The sequence below is a fragment of the Periplaneta americana genome, chromosome 8, assembly GCF_040183065.1.
Source record: "Periplaneta americana isolate PAMFEO1 chromosome 8, P.americana_PAMFEO1_priV1, whole genome shotgun sequence".
In the NCBI taxonomy this organism is placed as follows: domain Eukaryota; kingdom Metazoa; phylum Arthropoda; class Insecta; order Blattodea; family Blattidae; genus Periplaneta; species Periplaneta americana.
In genome coordinates this window covers 143,843,655-143,870,197 of record NC_091124.1, presented here as the reverse complement: position 1 = coordinate 143,870,197, position 26,543 = coordinate 143,843,655, and the positions used below count along the sequence as shown (strand labels likewise).

General features: G+C 35.9%; 1 protein-coding gene across 1 annotated transcript in view; it reads right to left on the bottom strand.

The window, feature by feature from the left end:
• Positions 1–2,602: 2,602 nt before the first annotated feature.
• The window catches only part of LOC138705128 (facilitated trehalose transporter Tret1-like), a 24,075-nt gene continuing 134 nt past the window's right edge, over positions 2,603–26,543 (bottom strand). The window contains exons 1-2 of the mRNA XM_069833778.1: positions 26,511–26,543; positions 2,603–5,566 (exon numbers count right to left, since the gene is read on the bottom strand). The exon at positions 26,511–26,543 is cut by the window's right edge and continues 134 nt beyond it. Coding sequence (XP_069689879.1) covers positions 4,191–5,566; positions 26,511–26,543 — 1,409 coding nt within the window. The 3' untranslated portion in view covers positions 2,603–4,190. The remainder of the gene's footprint in view (positions 5,567–26,510) is intronic.

Genomic DNA, 26,543 nt, shown 5'->3' with positions numbered 1-26,543 from the left:
TTCGATTCCCGGCGGGTTGAGAAATTTTCATGTACAATTTTTTCCTCGGGACTAGGAGAATTGGCGGTCTGCAACTTCTAATTACTAGATTGTGCACCGATATGCCTGGGTTAAATCCCAAATCTCTCCGCAGTGCATATGAAGAGAAGGCATATGCCACTGTCGATAGTGATTCGTCCGTCGAATGGGGACGTTAAACCTGGCGGTCCCATTGGTGCTATTCGACAAGAGTAGGCTACGTGCCGGCACCGGGTTTCCCCTTCTCTCTTCTTCATCTTCATCATCATCACTCATTCCAGACACTTCATTTACACGAACACTTACACATACACTCACCCTAGTACACGACATAACTCTCCACAGATGCGCATCAAGTACAGTGTAGCCCGCCGAAGTGGTGTACAACTAGAAAATGGGTCACTTTTTTATTTTAATAGGTTATTTTACAACGCATTATCAACATCTTATGTTATTTAGCGTCTGAGTGACATGAAGGTGATAATGTCGGTGAAGTGAGTCCTGGGTCCAGCACCGAAAGTTACCCAGCTTTTGCTCATATTGGGTTGAGGGAAAACCCCAACCAGGTAACTTGCCCCGACCAGGAATCGAACCCGAGCCACCTGGCTTCGCGACCAGACGCGCTAACCATTACTCCACAGGTGTGGACAGAAAATGGGTCACAGTTCTGCCATCTATCCGCAATATGCGGAACCCGAATCACGTAAAGTGAAATGGTTAGGCATTGGATACATAGACTACATACGTACATACATACATGCATGCATGCATGCATACATACGTACATACATACATACATACATACACACATACATACATACATACATACATACATACATACATACATACATACATACATACATACATACATACATTCATACATATATACATTATCATTATCATCGGCCTTATAATCGAATGAATCTCGCAAATGAACAGATGGTGTTATGGTACATTATTTTATTAGGCTATTACATGAATGTTTCTCTAATTTAGTCGTTTGAAATAATTCAACATTATCAACATGTTTCAATCGTTAATTTTCCAATAGTCTTTGCCCTTAAGCCTTCCTTTCATTATTAGTTTCATTTTTCTTTCTTTTGCTATTCACATCACGTGTCGAGCTTCTTGATTTAATTTCGTACAGCATATCTGTTTTTGTAATCTGTAAGGGCTGTAACAAACTATTTTATCTCTAATAATTTACTTTATTTAAAACTAAAGAAAGTAGCAACGATAAGCGATTGCTGTGTGAAATAAATTATATTGTTTTCAGTAATTACTTTTACACATCTGAATAGGCTTACTATCATCGGAATTTGTCCCCTATCTCATTCCTTCGATTTGGAGTCCAAAATCTCTTCATAGACGTTTCCCAAGTCTTTAAATGCCGTCCTTATATCATTGTTTCCATAAATCAGAAGAAATAATAGTGGAAGACGCAGCATCTGGACTGTTTGTTAAGTGATGCAGCACTTCGATCACATTTAATTCCCAGATTTTTGCCTCGAATCACACCATGTGTGATAGTACATTATCATGCTTAAGAGTTCACTTTTCTTAATTTCAAAGCTGAATGGTGATGCATCGAAATGTCTTATACTTGATTCAATATTTCGTAAGAGTCTGGCGTCAACAAAACCAACACATGAGAGAAGTTGGACGTGTCTCGTAAACTTCTGCTCGTTAATGAGTCTGATTTCAATTAAAGCATACTGACCTATCGAACAATTTAAGTGTGCTAGCGAGAGACTATATTAATCCAGGACGGCGAACAGAGCATTATTCTCTATAATAGATGGTAGTACGAAGTGAGGTTTTCCTTCATTACTGTCTCCATTATTGAACACCTAGAACCACTTTCAATCCGTCCTAATACTAATCACGCCCTCACTTTTTACTTGACGCATTTTTTTCAGCTGCTACATCTGCACTCTCCAAAAGAATCGAAGAAGTACTTGAATTGCAATTTTGTCGAATCACATACTCGATACCATGCTATCTATAAAAAGCACAATGTAGTGACAAATGCTTGTGTAGGTATAGTACGATTACTTAGTCCTGACAGTCGCCGGAGATGTGCGCTTGGGTCAGCCGAGTCCATTTAGTTACGCCAAGGGGTGTTTGGGTTAGTCACTCGTTTGCCTTCGGAGCGGTAGAGCGGTATGTTTCCAGTACAGTTAAGCTGTACTGCATTCCTTTACTAGCCGCTCGCCCTTATCTCTACTCCGGAGCTCTCCCCACTACTCCTATTACTTCCCCTCTTTCGCGTCGCTGAGCTGTCAGGACTAAATAATCGGTCTGTACCTGCTTTTAGAAACGTGCTCCAATGCTGTACCTAAAATGCATATGAAAAAACACCCTCTGCCATGAAAGTCAAAAGAGAAATGACTAGTGTATTAAACGTGTAGGAAATTACTTTTCAGAGAGGGTAATAGGTGTCACAATTTTTTCTAATTATTTTTTCTTTAATAATATAATATTTTATGACCAAAATTTCTTAACACGTTTATTTAAAATACTGTATCCTCAATCTTCTTTAGTTTTGTTAAATCTTATGTCTCTGAAACTTAAATGAGAGAAATCACATTAATTTTCATGCAAATATTTATTTCATTTTCCATAAATAAACTTTACTTTTAATATATTCAATAAGACATAACATGTTGCATTTACACAGTGTATTGTCACTTTGTACCATAATATTACTTTCAGGGTTACAGTAATTATTACAATTTCTTAAAGTTAATATTCCCTTAAATTGTACTACACTCAACACTTTTCTTCCAAGTGATGGCTTCAACGAGCAGTTAGTAACTTTCGGGGCCGTCAGAGGGTGTTTAATGCTGTGAGAGTTTAAGCGTATTCGCGGAGTGAAATGGACACCGAGAGGCTCTGAGTCATGTCAATCAGTTTGCTTTTTTAATTTGCTAGTGAGTTAACATGTTACTCAGTTCTGTGTTAAAATTGTGATAATTGTGCGTAAATTTCATTGTCCATTGTTTGTTATGCTACGATATAAGTATAGTCTGAAATAAAGAGCTTTTATGTATGATACCCATGTAAAAACTAACTCGTGCAGAACAGTGTAAGGCGATTGGTAAGAAAACATCCTGTAAAACCTGTTACAAGTAGGGAAACGCTTCGTTCAACTAGTAAAAAATTACGACAAACAGGGTCGCTTAATGACAGAAACCTGTTATCAAACACAGAGTTTTACTGAAAAAAAAAAATAGAGTGTAACATACCCCCAAAATAAAGTCTTCCCGTGCTCAGGAAATAGTAAGAATTGCTGCTAAACTGCTTAAATTAATACTCTAGGAAAGTACGGTAGTCCACGAATTGCTAGCACGAAATCACACCAGTAGAGATCGATTTTATAATTGCTGCTTGGAGATTGAAGCACGGTTCCATTTACATGGCCACGTCTCTTTACAAAACAACTAATACTGAAGCGTAGAAAACCTCGGCTTGTGCATAAAGAAAATATTGATGTGTGATGATGGGGCCTGTTTTTTAAGAAGGTACTAACAATTCTGCACTATGTCAAGAAGTAATATGAAGACCTTTTCTTTCGAAAAACTAACTGACATTGAATGCCAGTAATTATTCTTTCATCAGCAGTCTACTACTACACACACTGCTTACGAATCAATATACCTTATTTTACACATTTTTAGACTAGACTTATCAGCACTGGGTTGTGGTCACTCGTAGCCTCAATCTCTCCGTGTGGTTTCATTTGTGGGAGAACTTAAAAGATAAAATGTATAAAAATAACCATCACTCAATAGAGAAACTAAAGGAAAATATCAGTCGAAAAATTGATTTGATCAGATCTGAGGAACTTATACAAGTTAATGGGAATTTCCTATGCAGATTTCGAGAATGTGTCGTTGCTGAGGGACATAATTTTCAGTAATTCTTGTATTACAGATTAGTGCTCATTATTGTCAGTTTTAAATATTAATTTATGCTTTCGGTAACAAAATGATTACATTGTCCGCTACATTAGCAGCGACATTGGATTCCTTTTCCCGATTGCAGCATGAGGTATTGTGCAGGTATGGGATGGAATCTGACGGCCCCGACACTACTAGACTAACACTACTCTGTATTTGGTTAATCACCAGTGTGATTATGGTATACATGAAGTTATACAATAATTTGTATTACAATTGAGTTTTATTATTCTCATTCGTCTGAGAATAAAACTGTATTTTCTCACCATGAAGCTCTCGTAAGATTGATTCTAAGCTTCTGTTCTTTGTCTCTGGAATCATAAACACTGTAAATAATAGACACACTGCAGAAACAACGGAGAATCCCCAGAAACACCCGTGGAGCCCTATGTGATCTACGAAAAATGGGTAAATTTTCGTAATAATGAAAGCTAATGCCCAAATTAGAGAGGTAGCCATCATCATAATAATTCCTCTGAAGTCCGGGTGAAATACTTCACAAATGATAACAAACGTTACTGGTGCCAAACCCATTGAGACAGCAGCTAAGTAGACAGAGAGGCAAGAGACGGGAATGAAACTCACATTATCCAAATCTTCGCCTAGTTGTTGTAAGTGAAAGTAAGTTCCCAACGCTCCCATACAGATAATTACCAATATCTGTCCGGCAATTAGTAAAGTCTTTCTTCCAAGATGATCGATGAAAGATGATGCCAAGAGAGATCCTACTAGCTGTACCGCAGCTGCGTACATTGATGCAATACTTGGCGAGAGAGAGCTTCCAGACATCTCTAGGATCTCGATACAGTAATTCAGCACGACGAATATTCCAGTGCATTGATTACACACACAGAGGATAATACTAATAAGAAACGCCTTCGAATTCCTTCTAGTCCAGAGATTTTGAAGTACTTTTCGTTTGGATTGAGACGTAGTCTGACTTGTTATCAAGTCATGAATATTACTCAGTTCTTCAGCAACAATATCTTCATTTCTTCCTCGCAACCACAACAAAGAATTCTCAGCTTCTTTTATTCTTCCTTTTGAAACTAGAAAGACAGGAGTCTCTGGCAGCCAGTAGAAGCCAAATATAAATATAAGTGGTACCAATAGAGATAAGCTTCCCAAGAGTGTATAAGAGACAAATGGTCCAATCACATACGTCACAAGAGTACCAGTATTACAGAACAATGCTAGAAATGATCCAAGAATTCCTCTATTGCTATCTTCAGCTATCTCACTGCAGTACATAGGGAAGAATACTATTATTCCACCAACTGACAACCCTGCCAGAAAACGGGCGATGTAGAGGTAGGTGAAGTTGTTGCCAAAGATGATGAGAATCCAGCTCAAGAGGAGAGGTATGCTCGAAATGTATCCTCCTGCCTTACGCCCATAGTTTTCGCAGATGTAGCCGAAGATCGGAGATGCGACGAGGGCTCCCAGAAATAACAGGGAGCCGAGCCACGACGCCTGGTCGGGGGTGATGGCAGTCTCTCCTACAGCTGGCTCCGTTGACTGAAGGAGTGGCAGCGTTGGGGACATCCAGCCGACTACATTGCCATACGTGAAGGAGGATATTCCCGCTGCAACAGAGACGTAACAACCATGTCATACCACTTATATTGTCGATAGAGAGATTAACACTCAGTTGACAACTTAACTACTAGCATTACCGTTACTTGTGATAAAAAATGAGGGAAGAAAGTTACACCGAACTCTGCAAACTAGCGTCTGATAGCCGCTGAGTTTGTCACGTCATATTCGCAATTACATAGCTAATCAATTGCACCATAAAAAATGTAGCATGGGATTCATAGGAGTTCTGTAATTGCGTGAAGTGCTTACGTTCTCGATTGGTTTATATTTGACATTTAGATTTTTAAGGGGAAGGACGTAAAGGAATGACCAAATATGTGTCAAAATTAACATTTTATTTTATTTTTAGCCTAAAATACAGAACGATTATTTAGTTCTGACAGTCGCTGGAAATGTGTGCCTGGGTCAGGCGAGTCCATTAAGTTACGCCAAGGGATGTTCAGGTTAGTCTGTCGCCTGCAATCGGAGCGATGGGATGTCACGCATGTGGTATAGCGTTGTGTTTCCAGTACAGTTAAGCTGTACTGCATTCCTTTACCGACCGCTCGCACCTATTTATACTCCGGAACCCTCCCCATTACTCCTATTACTTCCCCTCTTTCGAGTCGCTGAGCTGTCAGGACTAAATAATAGGTCTCTATTTCGTAGTATTGACTTCATTTGAGCGAAATTTGAAGGTCGTTAGGAAGAAAATAATTGCTTTTATGTCATTTTTAAATAACCGCTGCGCTCCAGTCCCTTTATTCTGTGCTCAAACTTCTCCCTTGAATATCTGGAGTTTGTGTATTTTACATTTTTCAACATTTAATATGTAATATCTCAGACAATAATGGACAGATGATACAAGTGTAATTATTTCAAGCAAACAATACGATCATTTTATAAACACTTCTAATACAGTGCTGAATCTAATGAATGAATGGTTCCATGCAAATAAACTAGCACTTAATGTTGATAAAACCAGTGCAGTCAAATTTAGTACACACAATAGTGCTCAGGTTTCCTACAGTATTCGATTAAAAGAATCTATAAGCACAAATGATGAAAGAGTAATGGAACGGAGAAAAATTCTCTCCGGCGCCGGGATTTGAACCCGGGTTTTCAGCTCTACGTGCTGATGCTTTATCCACTAAGCCACGCCGGATACAACAAAAAAAATATATATATATTAAGCACAAAGTTTCTTGGTTTAGAATTGGATAATCACTTGAACTGGAAAACGCATATAGAATGTATTACTCGTAAATTGAGCTCTGCCTGTTATGCATTAAGATCCTTATCTACTATTGGTGATATTAACTTACTTAAAATGTCATACTTTGCATATTTTCACTCTGTAATGAAATATGGATTAATATTCTGGGGTAACTCGTCTGAAGCTAAACACGTTTTTGTTTTACAAAAGAAAGCTATAAGAATAATGGCCGGTGTGCATAAAAGGACCTCATGTAAAAATATTTTCCGAAACTTAGAAATCTTGACTTTACCTTGTGAATACATTCTTTCCCTAATGATGCTGTATATTAAGAACCAAGATAAATTCAGTACTAATCAAGACATTCATCATTTTAATACAAGACATAAATCAGATCTTCATCTACCCTCTGTTAGTCTAAGCTGTTTTAAAAAAGGAGTTCGCTATTCATGTATAACAGTCTTCAATGCACTGCCTAATTATCTTAAAGACTTGAAGAACAACGAGAAAAGGTTCAGAAAAGAATTAACCAAATTTCTACATACTCATACCTTCTACACAATTGATGAATTGTTTATGCTTGTGAATTGAATTATTCTACTTAAATGACATGTACAATTTTATATAGCTCAACTAAAATATGTTTTTATATTGACTTAATCTGTTTACTATGTATTGTATTTTTTGTTTAGCATAACTGATTAATTGTATGTACTGTAAATTGAATAGTATACTGTATAGGTCAACTGATGAATTGTTTAAGCTTATAAATTGAATTAATCTACTTCATATGAATTGTATAGCTTAACGAAAATAAGTTTGTAAATTAAACTAATTTGATTGTATATGTTTGTATAGTTTGGCTGATGAATTGTATATGTTCTTAAAATGATTACTAGTCTGTGTAGCTCTACTGATGAATTGTATATAGACCTACTGTAAATTGAATGGTAATATGTATAGCTCAACTGATGAAATGTTTATGATTATAAATTGAATTAATCTACTTGATATTAATTGCACAAATTTGTATAGCTTAATGAAAGTATGCTACTTTGTATTGTATATATTTGTATAGTTTTGGCCGATGAATTGTATATGCTTTAAATTGAATAGTAATCTATATAGCTCTACTGATAAATTGTTTGTGTTTGTAATTTGAAGTAGTTTGCATGATATGTATTATCAATTTCTGTATATCACAACTGGTTGAATTGTTTATGCCTTAAATTTAATTAAATTGTTTTGTATTATACATATAGCTCAACTTATGAATGATCGTTTGCGTTTGTAAATTTAATAATCTGATTGGCTATGTATTGTATACTTTTAGTAGAGCCATCGATGTAGCTCAGTCGGCAGACTCGCTGGGCTGCTGATCCGGAGCTGCGTTCGGGCTTGGGTTGGATCCCCCTTTGGACTTTGGTTTCTTCGGAGGTTTTCCCCAGCCGTGGGACTGAAGCCTGATGGTCTATGGCGAGTCCTTGGCATCAACCCCTTTGATTTGATTACCCCCTTTGATTTGATTACCTGGTTGGGTTTTTCCGAGGTTTCCCCCACCGAAAAGGCAAATGCCGGGTAATATTTTGGCGAATCCTCGGACCTCATCTCATCTCACTACATCTCGCCAAAATGTAAAAAAAAAAAAAATGTAAAAAATTGTACAAAATTGTAAAAATTGTAGAAAATTACTAAATTGTAAAACTATAAAAATTTGTAAAAATTGTAATTGTAATATTGTAAAATGTTGACATGTTCCACATCTTAAAGCTTCATTGCTCATGTAAGATCTATGGAATAAAATAAGTGAATGAATGAGATAACAGAATAAAATTTTCAGAGCATATTCTCACATTATACATGAATAATTCTGTAAGAGGAAATTGTCAAATTTCAAATTAAAGAAATTAAAAATAGACGTGAATTTTTCTTTCTGTTCATAAAAATGCAAAATAAAAATAAAAATGTCTAAAAATCATCAAATAGAATTGATTAGCAGTCTTTTAGCTTTAATTTAAAACAAGATTTGTGATTTTGTGGTAGTCTTGAGAGTAGATATATTATTTTCTTTATAATACTGCATTTTTGCTTTTTTTATGTCTGTGACTATACCATAAGGGATAAAAGTATAAATGTTGTATTTAAAAGGCTTCATACATTGATATTTAGATTTAGATTTATTTAATAATAACATATACATAAAAAAAACGCTACATTAAAGAATGAAAATGTGTTAGGGAAATAGAGCCTCTACTTAAAATAATATGAGAAAACAGATTTCCTGTAGGTCCTTCCCCTTAAGGAATTAGTTTTTTATTAAATAACGATTTTGAATTGAGGCCTCGCTAGTCCTGATTGAATAAGCATATTGGCAATTGATATATGTATAGCCTATATTAATAATTATTTTTCTAAGTTTCTTTAATGAATATATACTGGCACCATATACCTGTAGGCTACATTTATAATTGAATAAACTTACTGTATTTCATGTGAATGGGCCTTGCTAAGCAACTGACGTCAGAAGAGTGTCACAAACTCATTACCATTGCTGACGTTAGATGTTGAAATTTTCGTTAAGATTTTAATAATTTGTCACTTAAGCATAAATTGTTCACGTTAAAAACAAAAAAATTACAGTGTATTGGTTGATGGCTTCAAATAGCAAAGCATGTAGGTGAGTATGTTGACTCATGTACTTACTCGTAATAGCCAATTCTCTAACCAATTAACACGAGAGTACCTTTCGACATGTATCTGACAGTTTATGGTGCCAGATGTGTAAGCTGAATTATGTTTTGTCACAATTTAACTTTTCGTTGCATAAAATTATGAAATAACAATAAAATTTCTTTTCAAATACATTCTGTAAAAGCTTAAGACAGTGAGATAAATAATGAGAATTTAATAACATTATCTTCTTAATCCTATGTCAATTGGATCTGTTAGTATTCCTGTCTTCTCTTTTTGAGAATTAATTGTGAATCAGTAATATTATATTCAATAGTAGTGGTACTTCTGAGTCATGGGTTAGAATCGCCAGTTACGACAACACAGCTCAGATACAAAACGAACACCAATCAGTTTCGATACAAAGATAACAATTCCCACTTCCTTATAAGGAATCGAATTTGGGTCAGCTGAATTTGTAATTGTAGCTGGAAATCTTACCACCGTAGCCAAAGTAAAGGACAAAGTTAATATTTTAAACAAATAAAGTCATTAAATTCAAGACTTCTCCCATCGCTCGTGATAGACAAGATTTCACGTTTCGAAGATTGGTTCTACCTTCTTCTTCATAATGGACATTAAAGAGCAGTGAGAAATGAAGGGTTCAGAGGCATAGTGGGCCAAGCGCCATTTATTAAAAACGGAGAAAACAAAGACTAAAGTTAAGTGAATACTATAGTTTAATGAAGATTGACATATCATTTAGTTTTAAGTGCATACTTTATATTACTTGCTATATATTTCTATTGAATTATGATACTAACGTCATTTTAACCCTTATTTTCTACGGTTTTAGTAAATGGCGCTTGGCCCACTATAGTTCTGAACCCTTCAAATATATCCTATTCGTTGGGGTCATTAAAATAACTGTCGTAAAGAACAAATTAATGTGTGCGGGAGTCTAGATAATTAGTATTTAGTATTTATTTATTTAACCTGGTAGAGATAAGGCCGTCAGAATAACAAAATCCTATAGTGATGAAATTACCGGATATTGAAATATTTTGAAGTAGATTAAGAGAACTATTTACAAGAAACTATGTCTGAACGAGTCTCAATTACTGACCAAGTGCCAAGTAAGATAATAATATGTGAACAAACGTAAGTGATTCTATGGCAGCATTTATTAACACCAGCTACTCTCGTTCACACCAGTTCTCTTTCTCTCTTCACCCAAATACCTAAAATTTTATATTGGCTTTTACCTGGCGTGTTCATAGAGCTGCAACGGATGAAACAGTACAGTTTTAGGGGAAAAAATAGTATTGGTAAATGTGTTATAAAGAAAGAGAAGAAATTGAAGAGGACATACGTTGAAACGAAAAGACAAAATGAGAAAAAAGGAAACGGCGTAAGAGGAAGAAAGACGATGATAAAAAGGAGAGGAAAAGAGTGAAGCGCAGGTGATGAAATAGAAAGTAACTTAGAAATAGAAGGAGAAGAAAAGGAAGATGTAATTTTTTTCTGAGGGGGATGAAGTAGGAAAAATACAAGGTAATAATTTCAAAAAATAGGTCTACTATAACAAAATACGAAGACGTTAATAACATAAATGGAGAGAAGGAAAAAAAAAGCTAATAAAAAGTGATAAAGAGAAGGAAACTTACAGACATAAGGAAAAGAAACAGGGATCGAAAAACACATAAAAATGATATGGTACACAGCTGTGAATTAATGTCTGACTGTCAAATATATCTTGGTTGTGACAAGTTATTTGATTGGGGTATTTTCCGTGGTTTTCCCTGAATTAATTGAAACGGTATTGTTTAGTAATTCTCTGCGCTGGATCTCGTACTCATTTCGACATCATTTCTTCATATATCATCGTCATCATCATCATCATCATCATTGCCTTAGCCCAGGTTAAGTTAATAGCGCAGTTTGCTGTATACGTACAAGATGGCCACTGTTCGATAAGTGTCATTCACAGAAGAATAAGACTCAGACTGCGGTATATGCATTTTGTTCGCTTCTTCGAAAGAAAAGAGAAGGAGAACGGAAGTAGAGGAAGAAAATGTCAGTTTTTATAACAAAACTGTTTCGCTCATATGCCAATTCACCAATGAAGTTTAAGAATCCTTTGAATTTCGACCGATCATAGCCATCTATCGCTTCAATATTGTCGATATAATATTGTCACATTTTGTCTTGTCTCTAACAATTTGCAATTATTTCCGCTTTATATGAGTAAGGACCGCCATTAATTATCAATAAACCGGAAAATAATCAACATCAATTTCCTCAACTTCAAATATATCCAATAAATTTACTTATACTTAATGTCAATTCCGTAATAAAATTGTACATTTAATTAAATTTCCATATGTTAAAATTTATTGTGCTTATAATAAAGATGATATTTATATTATTCCGTTTATAAATTATAATTATGAGTAGTTGAAACTGGATGGCTTCTTTCGCATTTGTAAATAAATTAATAGTAAGTCTGTCTTATTTCTTCTCTATGAATTAAAACGAAGTGCAATACAATGTGAGGAAACAATATGTTTATTATAAACCTTTATTTTATTAATTACGTACTTATTTATTATTTTCCTCGGAAAATTGTCTTAGTAACCATCACGAGGACCTTTCATTTCCTTTGGTTAATTTCAATCACACTTAGCACTTGTGAATTTATCGAAAAATTAAAAAAAAAAACTTATTGTTACCTACGATAATATTAAGCTTCCTTATCTATGGCGTTCGTCAAGTAATACTTGATTTTGTGACTATTTTTTGTTTAGATGCTAAACCTAAAAAAGTGCTAAATGCTTAAGCCCTCCAATCTGAATTCCGGAAAACAACTAATAAACGGCCCAGGTTGTGAAGCAAATGTAGGCTTTTCGGATTAAATAAAACAAATAACAAGGGTGGGAAGTGTAATCCCGCCGTTATTCGCAGGGCTTCCTAATGCGTTGCGCGCTTATGGCAAAGTAAAGCAAAAATAATGACAACGTTCTTCGGGGCTGTGGCCATTAATTACTTGTTTTTCAGTGCCGAGAGTTGGCTGCCAAGCACAACAGTGCTGTTAAATGTTTTCTCGATATCCGAAGTAATTTCTGTTCGTGTTTTGTGTCATGTGTCTCCCAAACCTCTGCGTACGCTTTCTCCTCCTTCGAATTAATGTTCCACTGTAGCTGAGAGTCATTCCGGTGTTCTAGTTTATTATTTATTTGGCAGCAGTGCATTACAATGTTGAATAACAGCATTGACCTCATTCATTCACTTATCTATAATATATAAAATATTTATACATATATAGGTAGGTTTATTTATATTACAGATACACACACGTGGTGTTCTAGTGCTTAACACTCTAGCCGTTGGTTCCGAACTTTGTGGGTTCAAACCGGCTAAAGCCGATACAATTGTTGGCATGGATTCCTCCTGATGGAAAGTAACATCTCTTAGATTGGCGGCACGTAAAAAAATTGTGTCTTTGGTAGAAGGTTCCAGGTAAAATTCGTCGACAATTTCTCATTCACGTTTAATTTTGACAAACGATAAAAAGATCGACTTCTCTGTCTTAAGGTAAAATGAAGGATCCACGGAAACAACATGCTAACTCACTTTTCTTAGATTTTACAAAGGAGTATTTCTTAACTTTAACACACTGGTAAGACATTAGTTTACATCTCATTTAGTTTAAGTTACCATGTTACAATGCAAGCTTTTTGCCATTCTGTTTTACTAGAAGATAGTTCAATTTTATGAGCTAGCAGATGAGACTAAAAAACAAAAATTAACAAAAGTGGCATTAGTTTACATCTCATTTAGTTTAAGTTACCGTGTTACAATACAAGCGTTTTGCCATTCTGTTTTACTAGAAGATAGTTCAATTTTATGAGCTAGCAGATGAGACTAATAAATAAAAATTAACAAAAGTTACATTAGTTTACTTCTCATTTAGTTTAAGTTACCGTGTTACAATGCAAGCTTTTTGCCATTCTGTTTTACTAGAAGATAGTTGAATTTTATGAGTTAGCAGATGAGACTAAAAAACAAATTCATTTTGAATCTTGCCATTCAACGTTTTGCCATTCTGTTTTACTGGAAGATAGTTCAATTTTATGAGCTAGCAGATGAGACTAAAAAACAAAGTTTTTGCTATTCTGTTTTACCTAGAAAATAGTTCAATTTTATGAGCTAGCAGATGAGACTAAAAAATAAAAATTAACAAAAGTGACATTAGTTTACATCTCATTTAGTTTCAGTTACCATGTTACAATGCAAGCTTTTTGCCATTCTGTTTTACTAGAAGATAGTTCAATTTTATGAGCTAGCAGATGAGACTAATAAATAAAAATTAACAAAAGTTACATTAGTTTACTTCTCATTTAGTTTAAGTTACCGTGTTACAATGCAAGCTTTTTGCCATTCTGTTTTACTAGAAGATAGTTCAATTTTATGAGTTAGCAGATGAGACTAAAAAACAAATTCATTTTGAATCTTGCCATTCAACGTTTTGCCATTCTGTTTTACTGGAAGATAGTTCAATTTTATGAGCTAGCAGATGAGACTAAAAAACAAAGTTTTTGCTATTCTGTTTTACCTAGAAAATAGTTCAATTTTATGAGCTAGCAGATGAGACTAAAAAATAAAAATTAACAAAAGTGACATTAGTTTACATCTCATTTAGTTTAAGTTACCATGTTACAATGCAAGCTTTTTGCCATTCTGTTTTACTAGAAGATAGTTCAATTTTATGAGCTAGCAGATGAGACTAATAAATAAAAATTAACAAAAGTTACATTAGTTTACTTCTCATTTAGTTTAAGTTACCGTGTTACAATGCAAGCTTTTTGCCATTCTGTTTTACTAGAAGATAGTTCAATTTTATGAGTTAGCAGATGAGACTAAAAAACAAATTCATTTTGAATCTTGCCATTCACCGTTTTGCCATTCTGTTTTACTGGAAGATAGTTCAATTTTATGAGCTAGCAGATGAGACTAAAAAACAAAGTTTTTGCTATTCTGTTTTACCTAGAAAATAGTTCAATTTTATGAGCTAGCAGATGAGACTAAAAAATAAAAATTAACAAAAGTGACATTAGTTTACATCTCATTTAGTTTAAGTTACCATGTTACAATGCAAGCTTTTTGCCATTCTGTTTTACTAGAAGATAGTTCAATTTTATGAGCTAGCAGATGAGACTAATAAATAAAAATTAACAAAAGTTACATTAGTTTACTTCTCATTTAGTTTAAGTTACCGTGTTACAATGCAAGCTTTTTGCCATTCTGTTTTACTAGAAGATAGTTCAATTTTATGAGTTAGCAGATGAGACTAAAAAACAAATTCATTTTGAATCTTGCCATTCAACATTTTGCCATTCTGATTTACTGGAAGATAGTTCAATTTTATGAGCTAGCAGATGAGACTAAAAAACAAAGTTTTTGCTATTCTGTTTTACCTAGAAAATAGTTCAATTTTATGAGCTAGCAGATGAGACTAAAAAACAAAAATTAACAAAAGTGACATTAGTTTACATCTCATTTAGTTTAAGTTGCCATGTTACAATGCAAGCTTTTTGCCATTCTGTTTTACTAGAAGATAGTTCAATTTTATGAGCTAGCAAATGAGACTAAAAAACAAAAATTAACAAAAGTGACATTAGTTTGCATCTCATTTAGTTTAAGTTACCGTGTTACAATACAAGCTTTTTGCCATTCTGTTTTACTAGAAGATAGTTCAATTTTATGAGCTAGCAGATGAGACTAAAAAATAAAAATTAACAAAAGTTACATTAGTTTACTTCTCATTTAGTTTAAGTTACCGTGTTACAATGCAAGCTTTTTGCCATTCTGTTTTACTAGAAGATAGTTCAATGTTATGAGTTAGCAGGTGAGACTAAAAAATAAATCCATTTTAAATCTTGCCATTCAACTCTTTGCCATTCTGTTTTACTAGAAGATAGTTCAATTTTATGAGCTAGCAGATGAGACTAAAAAATAAAAATTAACAAAAGTGGCATTAGTTTACATCACATTTAGTTTAAGTTACCGTATTACAATGCAAGCTTTTTGCCATTCAATTTTATGAGCTAGCAGATCAGACTAAAAACCAAAATTAACAAAAGTGACATTAGTTTACATCTCATTTAGTTTAGGTTACCATGTTACAATGCGAGCTTTTTGCCATTCTGTTTTACTAGAAGATAGTTCAATTTTATGAGCTAGCAGATTAGACTAAAAAACAATAAACAAAAAGTGACTTACCGGTCGCTTGTTTCTTCCGTGCACCCTTCAAATGCTTTGGCGTTTTTTCGACTAATGTTGTGTAATTTCTAATTTCATGATCAACCTAGTACGTTTTTATAATTTCGAAAGTTTGCCGGCGCGAAGTACGTGTTCTCTTTCACCGTGAATAAGAAAATGTATTTTCTTTCATTAAACAGTACAAAACTTATAAGGAGGGTAAAACGTTAACACGGATAAAGTGTATGTAGCTAGTAAGTATAATATGGTTTTTATTTTCCGGTCACAGTCCATCTCTTTACTGTCATTCACTGGAGTATCTGAAGAGATACCTACTCCATCTCTCTCGCTGTGATAGTGGTGTGCGGGTTGCATTTCTGGACTCTTTTCGTGATGTCTGGCAGCCACTGCCGTACACCATCCGTCGGATAGCACAAGATCGCGAATAAGATCACAAAACACACCACAAAAACGTATCCTTTCATCGCGAAGTATTTCAGTTTATTAGCGATACATGTGGCTGCGAGGATCTGTAATCTGATATACTTCGACGAGTAACTCCTCATCACTGCATATTTTTGTGTTTAGCCACGGGAAAAGGCTAATTTATGCCATTCTTGTGGAGACTGCGATGGACCGTATTGTGCTAAAACTGAACTTTGTTGGCCATTAGCACCATAAAAACACCTTTATGACCCATAGTCTTATAAATATTATTTTTGGCTTTGTCTAGGTCTTCTCAACATTTGAGAACCCAATTTTCCAGCACTCCATTTATTTACTAACAAAGCTGAGTGTCCTCTGTGATATAACGATTGCCGTGCTCGTCATTACATCCGGCTTCAAACCCAATAGACACTAGCATATTATGTGGTGATATTAACATCTTTGATGGAAAAATAATGAAACTAATGGTATTAAGAGAATTATTATTTTTTTTTTCAAGAAAATTTAGAAAAGAAATAGGCTAGTCAAAAAGTATTTCTTAGACGATCCACAATTTATTATAAACAAGTCAACATTAACTTTCATATTTAAACGTGCGTTAAAAAATAGAGGAAAAAAAGACAGTAATGCCACGAATTGAAATCCGTTAGTCAATTTCGTTCTTCAGAAATAAAAATTAGAAATTAAGTTATTTAAAACGAATTACAAGAAACCGTCATAGAAATACAATAGCATTTTTGGGGGAAAAATGTTATCGGTGTATTAATTTACGTTGTTTCATGCATTGATGATATATGTTATAGTGAATGATGTTGAAAGTGCAACATTATACAATGAAAAAAAAATGATTTTTTTACTTGGTTATTTAAAGACGCTGTATCAACTACGAGGCTATTTAGCGTTGATGAATTTGGTGATAGTAAGATGATATTTGGCGAGATGAGGCCGAGGATTCGCAATAGATTACCTGACATTTGCCTTATGGTTCGGAAAACCTCGGAAAAAACTCAACCTGGTAATCAGCCCAATCAGAAATCGAACCCGCGCCCGAACACAACTCCGGATCGGCAGGCAAGAGCCTTAGCCGACAAAGCTGCGCCTGTGACTCCATAACAACAACATTGATGTTGGGTGTAAGAAATTCTGTTATTAGGAAACGAAACCTTAAAGCTAGTGGGGTCACAAAATTATAGAGTGTTACTTAACAGAATGTTACCTATCGTTCCATTAACCATTTAAATCTGTGCTTCGGATGAGCAATACAATTTCCTCATTTTTAATGTTTTCAATACGTAAGTGCACTTTATTAAGAAACTACTACAGATAGGAACCTGAAATTCTTGTATGCCTTTTCCCTAGACAGAGCTCTTCCTTTCGTAAGCAAACATTTTTGTGTATAGTTTCAAAATTTTCTCATTGCGATAAATTTTCTGTTGAAAATTTCATACAGAATTTTAAAGTTAAAAAAATAACATTAATTCAACATAAATGAAACGAGTATTGGCTTTCATAGAATCATAGATAATAACATAAAAAAATTCAGAAGTCTATCTCCAATAGTTCTTTAGTAATGTGCACTTGGAAATCACCAATTTAACATAGCAGAGATAGGAGTACCGGCTCGGTACAATCTCCCCTTAAAGTTAGTTCTGACAAGGGATGCTTTCGGACCTTCCGACGAAAATCGCCACGAAACTTTCTGGTCTGAACAAGCATGTGGCCAAAGTAATTGGTGTCAAGTGTGGCATTTCGCAATCATTTGCTACTCCTAAAACAAGGGATATAAAAGTAGGGTTCGCAACTGTAATGTTTGCAGTTATAAGTTATGAAACACGCTGTACTCGAGAGACATGATGTCATTTTGTGATAATCCGTATGCCTGGTAGGTCTCCTGCCTTGTATAAATAAGTGTGTTTTGTATAACCATAAGTGGCTAGGTAGTACGATTCAGGGCATGGGCCTGTTTGTGTGTTAAAGAATATTGTAGTTGAAATACATGTATACTATTGTGTGTTTATCAAAATGAGTTATAACCCTCACGCTGTGGTACAGATACTGTTGAATGAGGTGACACAGAATTACCCAGCGGACAACACGCATCCAACATACATCGACAGGCGAATTGCACGGGAGTTGTTTATCATCCTGGAGAAATATATCAGTGGCGGCATGGACATGTCGGAAGGACAGACATTGTGGTGTGATAGTGATGGAACATCGGACAGTTTATCTGAAGATAACGATGTGCACGGTAGTCCAGTTCATAACACGACAACCAGTTCCAGTTCTTATGAACGATCACCTCCTAAATTCAAATGGAGAAGTATCCACGAGCAGTTCTCTAAAATAACAATGAAAAGGATTTATGACAGTATCAAGATTGGAAAGAAAAGCGTTGCAGCAACTGCCCGAAAATTAAAGACATCACCGGCAAAATTGAGGCAAATAGTAAAGGCTCTTGAGAGAGGTGGTACGATAGAAAACGAACATGCTCTCATTCAAGAGCATATATACACCTAATTCAGGAATGCGCGTAATGTTGGAAACGCAATTCACTACTGGCATTTAAAGACTTGGGCGAAAGAAGCAGCTATTTTCATGGGCATTCCCAGATTTAAAGCCAGCAATTATTTCCTCCACCAGTTCAAACGCCGCTACAAAATAGGCCTAAAATCACGCAAGATTACAAGATTCATTACTAGGCGGGATGTTACTCTTGATACTGACGTAAGGACCAGAGTATTGGAGTTTGTGCGAGAAGTTACGGACTACGTTTCTGCTAATGCAATCGATGCCGACATGGTGTTGAATACAGATCAAAGTCGATTTGATTATGAAGTTACTTCAAATATGACACTATCAATGACCGGGGAAAAGATAACTGAAGCAACTGTTGAAAGCGTTGCATCCACTACTCACTCCTACACCATTCAGGTCCTTATATCCATATTAGGACGCCTCGGAAAGAAATTGTACCTCTGTTTTCAGGAAGCTGGTGGTAAATTTGATAAGATGTCAACAGCTCTCGTACTGTCCTGGATGCGTAAAGTACTTCAACCGGAACTAAAGGGAGCATCGCTTCTGCTGCTGGATTGATGGTCTGGTCAAACAGACACAGATTTATCGGCCAGAGCCTTCAGACACAGGGATTTAAATTTACATACAAAAATCATATCACCTAAAACCACAAAGTACTGTCAGCCTCTAGACGTCTAATTCTTTCGTCAGTACAAACTATTTGCGCGACGCATTGAAGAGAACATACGTCATGATGAGGGGAATGCCGTCAAGCTGCTTCATTTTCAAGTTGCATTCCTTGATACACAACCAGTTGAGTGGACCACAGTACCAGCCTATGCTTCGCTATGCCTGGAAGGAGTCTGGATACGTGTCACAGGACATGCCACTTCCGTTCCGTAATGTGTTGGACATAACTTTTGCTGGTCTTGACATATGTAGCATTCCTGACTGCGATTGCAGTTCCGCCATTATTTTCTCGTGGTATGAGATTCATCTTTGTTTGCACCACTGCCTTTTTACACCACATTACCATGAGGTAGAATGAGATACGTAGGGGAACTAGGCCTAAAATGACATACCTTAAGGAAATCTTGAAAAAAATTTGTATTCTTACCAAATTTGTTTTCGTCAATTATACATAACTAATACTACAACATTAATACATATATTAAGATCAACAGAAAGTGAAAAATACTGATAATCTTTAACTGAAAGGTATATATGAAAATAGACAAACTATGTCATTTTACCCAAGTTACTAGGGTAAAATGACAAACTTAAGTTAATTTTTACATAGTACAAAAAAAATTGTTCTCTTAGATACACTTGCACATTCATTGTGTGCCCATGAGAAACATTTCTTGCACTGTAGCCATGTTTCTTTTGGTTTATATTGGCTGTAAAATTCATTGCAGTACAGACAAGGTGCATCGTTCTCAACATCACCATCGAAGTCACTCTCTTTATCTTGGTCCCCATTGCTTAGATCAAACTGAAGCTGTGTTTTTCCTCTGTTTGCTGAACACCTTTCTTCTACAGCTCTTCTTTCAGCTTCCTTTAATTTTAATTGGTTAATAAAAGAGATGCTCGATTTGGGACCCTTCATGTGTTCTCTTTCTTCTCGCCACAGATTTAGTGCCAGAGGGAATCGGGGAGATCTCTTGCTGTGTCACATGAGGTGAAGGCCTCGTTTGTGACGTTTCCGCTGCTGGAGCAGCTGTTGGTGATGGGTCTATCATATGTTCTTTTGCATTTCTTGTTGTTGAACTGCTCTTCTGTGTTGCACCTTTTGGCCCATCTGTAGGGACTGCATTGTGGCTGCTGCAGGACTAAATAAGTGATCAGGAAATATCTCCGAATTGAGTGGACAAATTCTTGTTGAAGAAAATCCACCCAATGCATTGGTGATGGTTGCAGCTTTTCCACAGACTTCAGAAAATAAGTCCGCAATTCGAAACTGTGCTATCACCCATTCAGGATGGTTCCTCAGCCACTTTGTAACGGTCTGATCATATGTTTTCAAAGGCCCGAAGAAAGAGACATCAAGTGGCTGGAGTCGGTGGGTGCAGTGACGAGGGAAGGCTAACATGACGTGTAATCACTGTTGCCAACTTCTGTGCACTATAGAGCTGTAAATCCAAACTCATCTTACAGTGTTTTCCACAAAAGCGCTTTTTGGTGAAGTAGGTGCAAGTAAACTTCAGACTCGCAAAGCCTAGCTCATTCATAAGAGGATAAATCAGAGTAACAAAATTCAGTGCATATACATATTGAAAATATATTTATTTTAGAAACTTTAAGGTTTTATATATTTTAAAGAAATCCCCATCTCACCTATTTTAAAATCACTTAGCTTTACGAAAAATTCAGTCGAGCAATGAGAGAGATGCCATGATATATTACGTAATTTCACAGAAGTAATCACTAATCAGCCATTGTAAACAAATTTGACACCAATTTTGCAAATCGCTATCGCCCGTAATATATGGGTTCTCATTTCCAGTCAGAAACATGCACTTGGGTAAAATGACATAGTATGTCGTTTTAGCCAAGTAGGTGGTATGTCATTTTACCCGGAATGAAGAAGAATAAGTAGTGCTAGTACGACCTAACCTCTTTATGAATTTGGATATTGTAATGCTTTCTATAGAGGTAAATATTCATGTTTTCAATCATGAACATTATTTCAGCAATATCTGAAGCTTAAAAGGACAAAAAATACATAACATACCTCAACAATATTATATCATCTTGCACTTTTTTCCTTCAGTTGCACCTGCTTCACCAAAAAGCACCTTCGCTTGCTGAAATTTGGATGTAACCACTGTTTCCAGCTTCTGTGCACTATTGAGCTGTAAATTCAAACTCAGCTTACAGTGTTTTCACAAAACACATAGTATGTCATTTTACCCAAGTATGTCATTTTAGGCCTAACTCCCCTATATGACAGTTTACAAATCTATCTGCTGTACGTAATCTCGTTATTTACATGTATCACATTTCACGGTTAGATGATGTTAGGCACTCTATGACTACAAACATTACAGTTGCAAACCCTACTTTGTACCCCTTGTTTTAGGAGTAGAAAATGATTGTGAAATGCGACACTTGACACCAATTACTTTGGCCACATGCTTGTTCAGCCCAGAATGTTTCGTGGCGATTTTCGTCGGAAGGTCCGAAAGCATCCCTTGTGAGTAATCCTGCAATTTATTCCTAGAACAGATCTACTCTCTTGGAATAATATGTAGTTAATATCTCTCTATAGATGTCTATATCGTATACTCGTAATTGAATCATCTATTTCTTTTTGTTATTTCTGAGCAAATATGAATTTATTTCTTTACCTTGAAATGCAAGAAATCGAAATATTACAGTTTATTTTCTGAAACTGGCAACTTATTTGTAGCGTAAACGTTTTATAGGATCAAAATCAGACTCTCCAGAGAATTATTATCGTTCGTGAATGTTTTCATTTTCCTAAATTAGTACTTATACTTATTTAAAGAAGCAACAAATATGTTGCTGTAACCCAGTATCAGATAGAAAACTCTAAAAGAAACAGAAGTTAAGTTTTACAAGACCATAGTATCAAAGTTGTAAAATCTGACGACGAATAGATTTGATAAGGGAAGAAGATGTTACGGAGAATAAACTTCTTAAAAGGGAATAGTTTTATTTGACACATCCCTCTTGAAAATTTGTACGCCAGTAAATAATGTAAAACAAACAAGTGATCTACAAAAACGTAGTTGCCAAAAGATACAAGAAAGTTTAAAAAAAAATGTTACGTTCCACTTGAACAGCCTTTCCAATTGTCATTATGCAACATGCCACATGTTTCGCATCTTACACTACAGTTGAGGCATGTTGGTAGCTTATGAGTCACAATTTAACTAGTTCCGTTTATAATACGAACTAATAGTAATCCAGTGTCATAAACAAGGTAGAAGGTACGAAGTTTATGAGCTTATGTTATGTAGCTGATAAGAAATTAAGGATCATGAAGAGCTGTGTTACGCACGTGTGTTTCAACAGATTAATAAAAATGCTAGATAGGCCTAAATGCAGGTTTTGCCCTTTGATCTGGCCTATATAACAGAAGAAGTCTCCATTATCTTTTTCTATTATAGCCTCTCCCAATTTCCTGATTTCGCACAGGCCTAGTATGTCGTATTTAGTGTCTTTTAGTGCAAAGTTCAGTTCTTCCTCTCGTTCCCAAGTTCTAAGTGATCTCACATTTAGTGTGGCTATTGTGAATTCATGTCCGGTTTTGAGATTGCTGGTTATCTTTTGTGTGACATCTGAATTCGTTATGTGATTTGTTGTTCCGGTAGATCCTCCCAGTTTACCCAATTGTTGTTTATCATTATCATTTAGTATCTGACCTTCGCGCTATTTCCTTTTTCTCTTTCTTCCCTTGCTCCTTTTCGTAGCGCGCTTTCTATTTCTCTTTCGTGTTTCGTCATATCGTCATCGATGAAGTAGTCTTGTCCTTTCAACTTGCTTTTGTTTCTCATGACGGTGATATTGTTCTCCAGGCTCTAGAAAAACCCCATTTCTAGTTTGTTTCGGAATATATAAGTTGCCTTTGTGAATTCTGCGTTACGCTGTGTCTTCTATAGGATCTCTTTGATTTTTTCTGTTAATTCAGGTTCTGTTACATTTACAAGCTCTTTGCTTTTAATTATTATGTTATTTATTTTTTATTTTCGTTGTCTGCGTTCCTCTGCCTCTTTTAACCTTTTGACTTCTTCTTCCAGTTGGTTTATTTTCTCCTTTTTGATACTGTCTACCTTACTTATTTTGGTTTCAAGGGAGTAGCATTTTTCTATCACTTGCAATTCAGGAGGGTCCATTACGATCTTGCACTGTGACCTAGAAAATGTATTGTGCTAATCCTTGAAATGGGAGCATTACCAGTCCGCAATGTCTGACTATGTTTCATTTCATACAAGAATACTTCGGATGTCCACAAATGCAGGTGTCCAAAGTCTTTCTATTGGCTGCTGGACAAAGAATCTCTTTATGGCGTTTAGAACGCGACGTTAATTAATTCTCTTTCTGAAAGCACAGCCTGTTACTTATTTTCAAAGTGTTTATAGAACATTTCCTTTTATAAGCACGAGAATGAAATGTAATAAATGAAACAATTGGGAAACTAATAAAGTCTGTTAAGGAGAAATGTAATTCAAGGGTTCAGAGCCATAGTGGGCCAAGCGCCATTTATTAAAAACGGAGAAAGCAAGGATTAAAGTTAAGTGAATAGCACAGTTTAATGAAGATTGACATATCATTTAGTTTTAATGTATATACTTTATGTTTGGTTGTTAGTTTAAAACAATTATCTTTTACGCCACATCATGTCATTGCTTCATATGTATCGATGCATGCCTCGTTTTCCTGTACGAACATAGATCCAATCAACTGTCGGGGCGCGGAAGGATTTTACGTTATGTTTGCTGACATGCAGAGTCTTCTTGTAGGATGTAGGAAATGAAAATTTCACCGAGATTCTCTGCGTATCCAGGTTTCGAGCAGGCAACCCGATACGTCTCTAAACCAGCCCTCTCCATACGTCGCCAGGTGGCGTTCGAGGAATGCTTGTGAATGATATTCGTCTCCGGACGGTCGCGCTCTTGTACGAATACAGCACCTGTACCGTGAACGTAACCCGATCTACGGTAATGATTAGAACGATATGTGACTACATTATGTCGAAATGAGTCTGAGGTCCAACGCCGAAATTCCGCTGTATTTGGTTCACGGAAAATCTCGTAAAAATTTCAACAAGATAGTTTGTCTCGTCCAGGATTTAAACAGGGTCCCGTTCCTTTCACAGTCAGGTATGCTAACCGTTATTCCACGGCGGTGGGCCTCTTTAAATGTTAGCGTTTAGTCCTGATTCACAATGTATATCAACTAGATTTGACAATTTTAAATATCCCCGTAAAGTGCAGCTGTTCCTAATCGCTTCATAACTTATATCCGACAAACTGTTAGTCTACTTTACTTTCGTATATATTACGCAGATATTTGAAATATCATAAGGAGGAGAGTGCCGATCCAAAAGTTGAATATTTTATAGAATAGTCCTAACAATATCTGGGTGCATTCACAGTTACACCAGCATTTTAATCAGAATTCCAGGTGGCGTGTATTTTAATTAAATATTAACACAACAATTGTAAGCATAGAATAATTAACTTAGAATCTCATTGACAAAGTAGGGTTCTGCCACGATCCTCCAGATATTGAATTGAATTTCAAGAGGGGGCACTACGACCCAACACTGCGACCTAGAAGATCTATTGCGCTAACCCTCGAACTGGGTGCATTCCCAACCCATACCGGCTGACTACACTAAGACCCGCTGCGTATCCATGTTTCGAGCAGGGAATCTCACTTGTTCCTAGGCCAGCTCCATTTGTGCGTCGACAGCTGGGGAATTGTTGCGAATGATATTTGTCACCGAACAGTCGCGCTTTTGTTTGTTTAGTTGGTTATTTAATGACGCTGTATCAACTATTCTAGCGTCGATGGGACTAGTGAAAGCGAGATGGTATTTGGTGAAATGATGCCGAGGATTCGCCACAGATTACCTGACATTCGCGCTACTGTTGGGGAAAACCTCGGAAAAAACCCAACCAGGTAATCAGCCCAGGCGGAAATCGAACCCACGCCCGAGCGCACTCCGGATTAACACGCAAGCGCATCAGTCGACTGAGCTACGCCGGTGGCTTTCGCGCTCTTGTACGAATACAGCACGCTGCACAGTGAACTTAACCCGGACTAGAGTAATGATGACAATGACATGTGAGTACATGATGGCGAAATGAGTCCGAAGTCCAAAGCTGAAACTTAGTCAGCAGTTCCGCTACAAATGATTGAGGGGAAAGCTCGGGAAATCCCCAACCACCTACCTTGTTCCAACCAGGGTGTGAACCGTTACCCCCTCGTTTCATAGACATGCTAACCGTTACTCCACAGGGATACTGCACTTTCTCCGCCAATGCGATACAATGAATATATCCAAATTAAACAGATGTTGTATACACAAATCACATTGTATTAGATAGGCCTATAGGCAGAAAGTGAACGAAATAATTCCGACATTGTTAATACTTTAATTCACAACTTACTGCAATCCCTCCACCCATGCTTCACTAGCAGTGAAAGCAACAAATGAAACTGATAAACGCACTATACATGTAGAAAGAAAAAGTGTAATATTTTGTACAATGTACTTATTTACATATATATGTTTAATTTTCTATTAAAATTTACTTTATATGCATGTTCGCCTTTTTATAATTTATTATTCAAAGGCAAATATTTTAGTACAGTTGAGAATGATTAAATAGAAAAGCTAATTATTAACATTAAAAAATAATATAATTATTATACTAACATACACCAGCTATATACGCCACTGGCTGGATGTAAGATGCGTCACTCACACAACTGCCCACTTCGTGTTATCCGCGGACACCCGCCAAAGAAGCACATGCTGACCCTTGAAGGACTGAGTAGTAGGCCTGTATCCTTATTGAGATTTATCATAACGCTTTAGGTTTAACACATAACATTTTAGGGTTTTTAGCTTCAAAGTAGCTACACAAAAAAATATTATAGCCGTCCCCTAAAATGAGGTCAGTATGACACTGAATCTTCAGTTACAACACAGAACATAACATTGACAACTGACGAACACCCATGCCCCGAGTAGGATTCGAAACAACGATATTGTTTTCCACGCAACGTTGAACTTACAAGCCTTGGCCGTTTCACATATCGCTCCGCCTGCATTGAGAGTAATAAAATTCAAGTATAATTACCTGTAATTCCTGCTACAAATAGGGAGGCCTTAG